An 8,639-nucleotide genomic window follows, 5' to 3' on the forward strand; every position below is an offset into this window, starting at 1 on the left:
TCCACTACTAAACACCATAGCACCACCTCACTACTAAACACTATAGCACCACCCCACTACTAAACACTATAGCACCACCTCACTACTAAACACTATAGCACCACCTCACTACTAAACACTATGGCACCACTTCACTACTAAACACTATAGCACCACCTCACTACTAAACACTATGGCACCACTTCACTACTCAACACTATAGCACCACCTCACTACTAAACACTATGGCAACACCTCACTACTAAACACTATAGCACCACCTCACTACTAAACACTATGGCACCACCTCACTACTAAACACTATGGCACCACCTCACTACTAAACACTATGGCACCACCCCACTACTAAACACTATGTCACCACCCCACTACTAAACACTATAGCACCACCCCACTACTAAACACTATAGCACCACCTCACTACTAAACACTATGGCACCACTTCACTACTAAACACTATGACACCACCTCACTACTAAACACTATGGCACCACCCCACTACTAAACACTATGTCACCACCCCACTACTAAACACTATAGCACCACCCCACTACTAAACACTATAGCACCACCTCACTACTAAACACTATGGCACCACTTCACTACTAAACACTATAGCACCACCTCACTACTAAACACTAAACATTTTGGTTTTATTTTTTCATCTAGAAGGAATTAATAGGCTACATGAAATTAATTTACAAACATAATTCCTGCCCATCACCGGCAGCTAAAATCAAATCAAACACTGTGTCACGCGACACTCTCTCTCCTCCTCCATTGGCAATACTGTCTGCATGCGCTACAGTATCTAGCGTCCTGCCTAGCATATCTTTTCTCCGTGGTGCATCTTGGAGTTAACCACTTACTAGGAAGAATGGGGGTTGGGGGGGAATGACACCCCTGCTTTTCAGTCTACAGAAAAAAAAGCTATCATACACAAGATCCTGCAAACTGATGTGAGACGGTTTCATTTAAACGGTGTTCTCTAAAACATGTCATGAACATTTGCTGTGTAATGGGTACTTCTGGGTGGATTATATGGGTGGATAGTGCAGTAATGAATAGCCTGCAACTTTCTTTTTGTGTCATGAATGCATCAGGACACTGGTCAAATACACATAATTGGGGTAATTAAATGTATCATTGTATCATGCTGTCCTCTCTACTGTTTAAGTGGACCTATTCATTTGTCCAGCATGGAGCACTCCTATTGGGATGGTTAAACATTGACACAGATAGCCAGTGACAGATGGCAATGTGCAGAGCCTTTGTACCTTATTCCCTATGTAGTGCGCTACTTTTGAACTTAGCCCAATGGGCCCCTGTCAAAAGTAGGGCACATTGTACAGTAGAGAATATGGTGCCATTTGGGAAGCAGACTCTGGGTAGCCCAGTATTGTGGAGTCTACTGTGGTGCTCCTCTGGGCATCAGCATATTGTTTATTGGCCATAATGAAGTCGATTTGGGGGGGGATGAGTTACAGAAAGAGAGTGAAAGGGGGAGTAGTGAGACAAGGAAGAGAGAGAGAAGAGGGGAGAGATACAGTGGGAGGGTGGTTAGAGCGAGAAGGAGTCACTGTGATGGACAAAAACAGAGGTTATAAATGGAGGGGAGATACACACACACACACACACACACACACACACAGAGACACATACACATATACACACTCCTAATACAGCCTGATACTGTGTCCTCGTTTCTTTTCATCAGCGGTAGTGTCCTACGTGCTGCGTGCCCTTTAGGGCTTCTACCTTGCCCAGCAGGAGAACTGTCCCAGTCATATACTCCCTCAGCCCTGGGGATAGGTAAACAGTCTTAACCTGGAGAAAACAGCAACTCTCCATCCATCTACTCTGTCACACACAAACACAGAGGCACAAAGACTCAACCAGACTCAGATGGGCACACACACACACTTCATCTTTGATTTTGAAGTGTTAGTGTCACCACTGAGCAGTCAATACCATGTCCTACACTACCCATGGGGGTAATTACAATGTTGGGCTTGTTATTTGGAACTATCCACAAAATGGCTTCCACTCTTCTTTGTTGTGTTTTAGTTCGGCCAATGTACTGCTGCTACCGCCTTCTGTCATCGTTCTCAAAATGTTCTCTTCTTTTCTGATATTGTTCTCTACCTCCTCTCCTCTCTATGTTATTCCTCCTCTATCTTCGTCAATTGTGACCAGCGCCATCGCTCCTTTCCTCACCTCTCTGACAGTTACCTTTCTTTTTTACTTTTATCCCTCTTCCTTTTCTCGTTCTGTCTGTTTTCAGGAGAGCGGTGGAGGTGGCGGAGCATCCCTCAGCGCAGAGAAACAGCAGACGATGTGGCCGCAAGTTTCAGAAAAACATGTGCCTCTCCCCTACCCACCCCTATTCAGGCATCCTCACGACAGGTAATATCAATGCTAGTGTTAACTGCTGGGAAATGGCTAGCTAGTTAGCGGTGCGAGCTAGTGGCATTTCAATCGGTGACGTCACTCGCTCTGAGACCTTGTGGTTATTTCCCTTGCTCTGCGAGGGCCGTGGCTTTTGTGGAGCGATAGGTAAAGATGCATAGTGGGAGACAGTTGATGTGTTCCAAGGGGCCCTAGTTCGAGCCCAGATTGGGGCAAGGAGAGGGACGATAGCAAGACTGTTACATTAATGATGTTAACCAGGATCACTCTTAGAACTAATTTAATAGGATCTATGTGGGTGTGCGTGTGTTTCTCTAGGAGTGACCATGGAGATTGATGACCACTGGTGCTCCCAGATCAACAGGCTCCGGCAGCTATTGGACAAGCTGGAGTGGCAGGTACCGAACTGTCCTGGGTATATCTCATCCTGACCACGCCTTTACGTCTTGCTCTATTGCTCCGTGCTGCTCCTACCTTTCTCCTATCTCCCCTTTGTCGCTCCCTCTTACTTTAACTCCCTATGCTGTCTCTATCGCCTATCTGTCTATCTGTCTGCCCGCCAGTCAGTCTCTCACTCTCTCTGTCTCTTTCTAGGTTGTCAATCTACACGGCAATATCAGAACAATTCATAACCTGCAGCATGTACTGTAGTGCAATATCAATCGTCACCTCACAGATTCTCATTCCCTTTGCAGTGAGCTAATAAAATGGAATATTATAGCTTATTGCTTTGTCTCATGGTTGGATAGAAATAGAGGGTTGCCAATGTACAGGCAGGGGTTGGATATGAACTCTAGTCAGAATGTGTGTCAATGATGCAATGTATTGTATAATTATAGTATATACCTGCATGTGATAATTATTTTGTAGTCAGACTTGGGTTCAAGTAGTATTTGTTTTCTTTTCAGATTGAGTTTGATTGAGCCATATGGGTGTGGTTTACACTTTTGGGACTATTCCATTGTGTCTGGAAAGCTCATACAATCAGAGCTAAAGTATTTGAAAGAAAAAATGCTTTTTGAAACTGGGAATTATTCAAGTCCTGGTCAATGTGAGTTTGACCATTATAACTAGGTTTCCAATGGTCTTTTCAGGGTCCAAAGTTGGAACCCCTGAAAGAAGATACGCTGGCCAGTACATACAAATCTGTGAGTGATGATTGTTGTTTCTCTAAATTCGATTCAGTTCGGTACAACTTTATTAATACCCCCAGGGGAAACTTAGACCAGTCATTGGACTTTAACGGCACAGTTATCCAATAAAAGTACACCCGTGAAGCTCCACATACACCCCATTTTTTACAGTGTCAATTTGTTTTTGTTTTACAAAGCGGGCCGCACACATGACGCAATCCAAAATGAATTCACATCAGCATCCTCCCCTGGGTGACTGTAACACCTGCAGAACACCTCCAGTTTTTCACAGGAGCCCTTCAGATGTATCATTCTCACATTGAGTTTCCCCTCACAGGGAAAAAAAAAACACTCCCCTATCTGCTTCTATAACCTGTGTCTTGCCTAGAGCTCGGGTACAGCACCTTACTGTTCCTGTCTTTCTTGCACTAATCTTTTCTTATTTGCCGATAGCTGCTTTTTTTAAATACCTTTTTTCTTGAGATAACTGATATCTGGTTGTCTTACCTACCTTAGTTGACTGCCCTGACTGTAAATCCTAAGTTATATCTTATGTACATAAGCAAGGCATCAACTAAATTAGCCACCTAAAAATGCAATCTTGCGTACTTGCTTTGAGGTTGCCATTTTTTGCAGCTAATTGTAGTTATTGCGTTGCTTAAGTTGCTCTGTAAAGGAGTCTAAGCTAAATGATCAAAATGGAAATGTATGTAAATGTTGCGTTTCCTTGTGGTCGCCGTGCCAACAGAACATCCTGCTGGTGAAGACGCAGATGACGGCAACGGAGGACCTCGAGGAGTTCCAGAAGCTGCTCAAGAGCTATGTGGACGCCACGTCCAACCACAGCGACAACTTGCAGTGAGTCAAATCAAACAAATCAAACTTATTTTATCAAGCCCTTTTTTTCTTCTTTTTGTTTTACATCAGTATAAAGTGCATTACAGTTACCCGACTTAGACCCCAAAGCACAGTGGCTTGGCACAGGGCAATGCAGGGTACGCGACTCACCACCAATTGATTCACATGACCTGGCCAGAAAAAAAAATGTAACTAAGGCCAAGAGGTTTTCCTGGTCAAATCACCTTGGCAGGAAAGCCTATTCCTAGATGATAGAAAATGTCTCGCCATTGGGATTGTTCTATTTGATCCCAACGATGGCATGCATAATACTTTCCAAAAGTTCCTAAGAATTAGTGACAAACTTTTTCATAGGTAACATTGATTGATCCATTAAAAGACTTTCAAAAAACAGCCACAGTTATGCATCATGATGCATTTGTGCCGTAAGAGCTCCTTTAATGCAAATGAGATCTTATTTACTGATTGGGCCAGATGCTAACTTCAACTCCCTTGCTCTCTGTCCTTTCTCTCTTTCTCTTTTGACCTTTCTCTCTCTCTCTCTCGCTCTCTCTCTCTCTCTCTCTCTCTCTCTTTCTCTCTCTCTCTCTCTCTCTCTCTCTCTCTCTCTCTCTCTCTCTCTCTCTCTCTCTCTGTCTCTGTCTCTCTCTTTCTCTCTGTCTCTCTTAGTGTGTCTATCCAGAAGCTCGCTGGAAAGTCGTGCTACATAATGTATGAGTTTTGGCAGGATCGTATCTCCTGGATGAGGTGTGTGTGTGTGACACTGGCAGGCTGCTCATCTCGCTGATGGAAGCTCTCTCCACTGATGATGAGCAGATGGCCCATCTCATGTCATGTCATGTCATGACACACACATACACACCATTTCTCAGGGTTGATTCATACACACCAATATATACAGTATCTGTACCATCTGCAGTAATAGCTCAAACTGATACTGAAATATTTGCGTTTTAATGTCTTTGCATTCAATAGTATGCACATTTAGATTTTCTCATAAATTGTTGTGCATATCTTCAGTGCAAAGTCTTATTATGTAATGTTGTTTACTAACTAAGCCGTTCCACTATTCAATATTGTTAATAAGGATGGTTGTCTTACTGTAATGTCAAGTCTATTGCTTGTTGCTGTGTTCCTGTCATTCCCAAGCTTCCTGCAGTCCAATGCCAGTAAGAAATTCCAGCACTGTGTCATTGATACATTGGAGGATTCCGAGCTTGTGTCTACCATGCTGCTCCCAGGTAAACTCAAGGGTGTGTGTCCATGTGTGTTTGTGTTCGATTCAATACCTACCTATATTTACAGTATCACTTGTGTTTTCCTGCAAATGTTTTTACATTATTGCTCAAAAGACCCAAAACATACACAATAAAATGTCCTGAGGCAAGTACATCGTTTCACACTGGTCTTTGAGCAATTACAGTAGCTTAAGTATGTCTTGGGAACAAGACATACTCCCTATGGCAGGGTTCCCCAACTGGCAGGATTCCCCAAATGTGGGTGATTAGGGTGATTTTGTTTATCCGCCCACCCCCCACACCGACATAAGACTGTAAAAACATCAGCCAATCAGCTACAAATCATTTTCATTTTAGAAAACTGTTCCAAAGTGTTCCCACACATAATAAAGAGATCTACAGTTGAAGTCGGAAGCTTACATACACTGAGGTTGGAGTCATTAAAACTCGTTTTTCAACCACTCCACAAATTTCTTGTCAACAAACTATTGTTTTGGCAAGTCGGTTAGGACATCTACTTTGTGCATGACACAAGTCATTTTTTCCAACAATTGTTCACAGACAAGATTATTTCACTTATAATTCACTATCACAATTCCAGTGGGTCAGAAGCTTACATACACTAAGTTAACGGTGCCTTTAAACAGCTTGGAAAATTCCAGAAAATGTTGTCATGGCTTTTGAAGCTTCTGATAGGCTAATTGACATAATTTCAGTCAATTGGAGGTGTACCTGTGGATGTATTTCAAGGCCAACCTTCAAACTCAGTGCCACTTTCTTGACATCATGGGAAAATCAAAAGAAAAGAGTAAAATGAGTCCTATATCTACATAACCTGAAAGGCCGCTCAGCAAGGAAGTAACCACTGCTCCAAAACCATCATAAAAAAGCCAGACTACGGTTTGCAACTGCACATGGGGACAAAGATCGTACTTTTTGGAGAAATGCCCTCTGGTCTGATGAAACAAAAATGGTGGTGGCAGCATCATGTTGTTTGGGTGCTTTGCTGCAGGAGTAACTGTTTGGTCATAATGACCATTGTTAAGTATGGAGGAAAGAGAGGGAGGGACTGTTGCACTTCACAAAATATATGGAATCATGAGGGAGAAAAATTGTAGATACATTGAAGCAACATCTCAAGACATCAGTCAGGATGTTAAAGCTTTGTTGCAAATGTGTCTTCCAAATGGACAATGACCCCAAGCAAACTTCCAAAGTTGTGGCAAAATGGCTTAAGGACAACAAAGTCAAGGTATTGGAGTGTCCATAACAAAGCCTTGACCTCAATCCTATATAAAATGTGTGGGCAGAACTGAAAAGGCTTGTGCGAGCAAGGAGGTCTACACACCTGACACAGTTATAGCAATTCTTCTCTGTGGAAGAATGGGCCAAAATTCACCCAACTTATTGTGGGAAGCTTGTGGAAGGCTACCCAAAATGTTTGACCCAAATTAAACAATTTAAAGGCAATGCTATCAAATGCTAATTGAGTGTATGTACACTTCTGACCCACTGGGAATGTGATGAAAGAAATAAAATCTGAAGAAAATAATTCTCTCTACTATTATTCTGACATTTCACATTCTTACAATAAAGTGGTGATCCTAACTGACCTAAGACAGGGAATTTTTTGGCTCATCTCGCTCTAGCGGGCCAGGCACCTGCAGGCTGAGTCCGGTTATCAGTTGAACGGTGTTTTCTCCGACACATTGGTGCAGCTGGCTTCCGGGTTAAGCGGGCGGGTGTTAAGAAGCGCAGTTGGGCATCATGTTTCAGAGGACGCATGACTCAACCTTCTATCCCGAGCCCGTTAGGGAGTTGCAACGATGAGACAAGATTGAAATTGGGGAGAAAAAGGGGGTAAAATACAATACAAATGGTTTCAGATGGTCTACAAATCATTTGTAATTGTTCCAACCCCCTGACCATCACCTCAAGAAATAACACCCCGCTGCTGAATCTAGTTGATAATCCCTGCCCTATGGGGGCAGACCCGGGTTCCACAATTTTCTATTTTTATTTAACCTTTATTTAACTATGCAAGTCGGTTAAGAACACATTCTTATTTTCAATGACTTTTGCAATTATTATTTTGGTTCCAATGTGCCAGGGAAGCTCAATCAAGCCCAGCAAGTATTTGAACCCAGGTCTTCTAGAAATTAATTGTTATTTACCCATTTTTCCCCAACTCAAATGAAACCTCTCTTTTTTCCTGTAGCATCCTGGTGGATTATGACTGACTAACTAGCAGCAGACCATGTATCCTGCCCCCACATACACACAACACAACCTCAAGACAAGAAATTCAACATTTCATCCAAGTGTTTCGGTTCAAAGCTACCGGACACAGAACACTGCATTAAAACAGCATCTTGCGGCATCTTTCTTATGTACCAGTCAAAAGTTTGCACACACTTACTCATTCAAGGGTTTTTCTTTGTTTTGACTATTATCAACACTGTAGAATTATAGTGAAGACATCAAAACTATGAATAACACATATGGAATCATGTAGTAACCAAAAAAGTGTTAAACAAATCAAAATATATTTTAGATTTTAGATTCTTCAAAGTAGCCTCCCTTTGCCTTGATGACAGCTTTGCACGCTCTTGGCTACCTAATGAATCTGGTTGAGAGAATGCCAAGAGTGTACAAAGCTGTCATCAAGGCAAAGGGTGGCTACTTTCAAGAAACTAAAATGTAACATATATTTTGATTTGTTTAACACTTTTTTGGTTACTACATGATTCCATTTGTGTTATTTCATAGTTTTAATGACTTCACTATTATTCTACAATGTAGAAAATAGTACAAATAAAGAAAAAGCCTTGAATGAGTATGTGTGTCCAACCTTTTGACTGGTACTTTTGACTGGTACTTTATATACATCATATTTTTCTCTTTAATACTACTAGTCACCTAGAAATGTAAAGAAGTTGGCTTCAGCTAGCCGAGGTAGGTTCCCAATCTCCCAAACTCATAACTACGGTAGCTACCAAGG

General features: G+C 42.1%; 1 protein-coding gene across 1 annotated transcript in view; it reads left to right on the forward strand.

Moving 5' to 3' along the window:
• LOC135526743 (N-terminal EF-hand calcium-binding protein 1-like) overlaps nt 1–8,061 on the forward strand; it is a 54,191-nt gene extending 46,130 nt beyond the window's left edge. The window contains exons 7-13 of the mRNA XM_064955367.1: nt 2,285–2,406; nt 2,728–2,807; nt 3,504–3,557; nt 4,291–4,400; nt 5,070–5,147; nt 5,550–5,641; nt 7,857–8,061. Of these exons, the coding sequence (XP_064811439.1) occupies nt 2,285–2,406; nt 2,728–2,807; nt 3,504–3,557; nt 4,291–4,400; nt 5,070–5,147; nt 5,550–5,641; nt 7,857–7,882 (562 nt within the window). The 3' untranslated portion in view covers nt 7,883–8,061. The remainder of the gene's footprint in view (nt 1–2,284; nt 2,407–2,727; nt 2,808–3,503; nt 3,558–4,290; nt 4,401–5,069; nt 5,148–5,549; nt 5,642–7,856) is intronic.
• Nucleotides 8,062–8,639: the final 578 nt, after the last annotated feature.

Source organism: Oncorhynchus masou, chromosome 5 (assembly GCF_036934945.1).
Source record: "Oncorhynchus masou masou isolate Uvic2021 chromosome 5, UVic_Omas_1.1, whole genome shotgun sequence".
Lineage (NCBI taxonomy): Eukaryota > Metazoa > Chordata > Actinopteri > Salmoniformes > Salmonidae > Oncorhynchus > Oncorhynchus masou.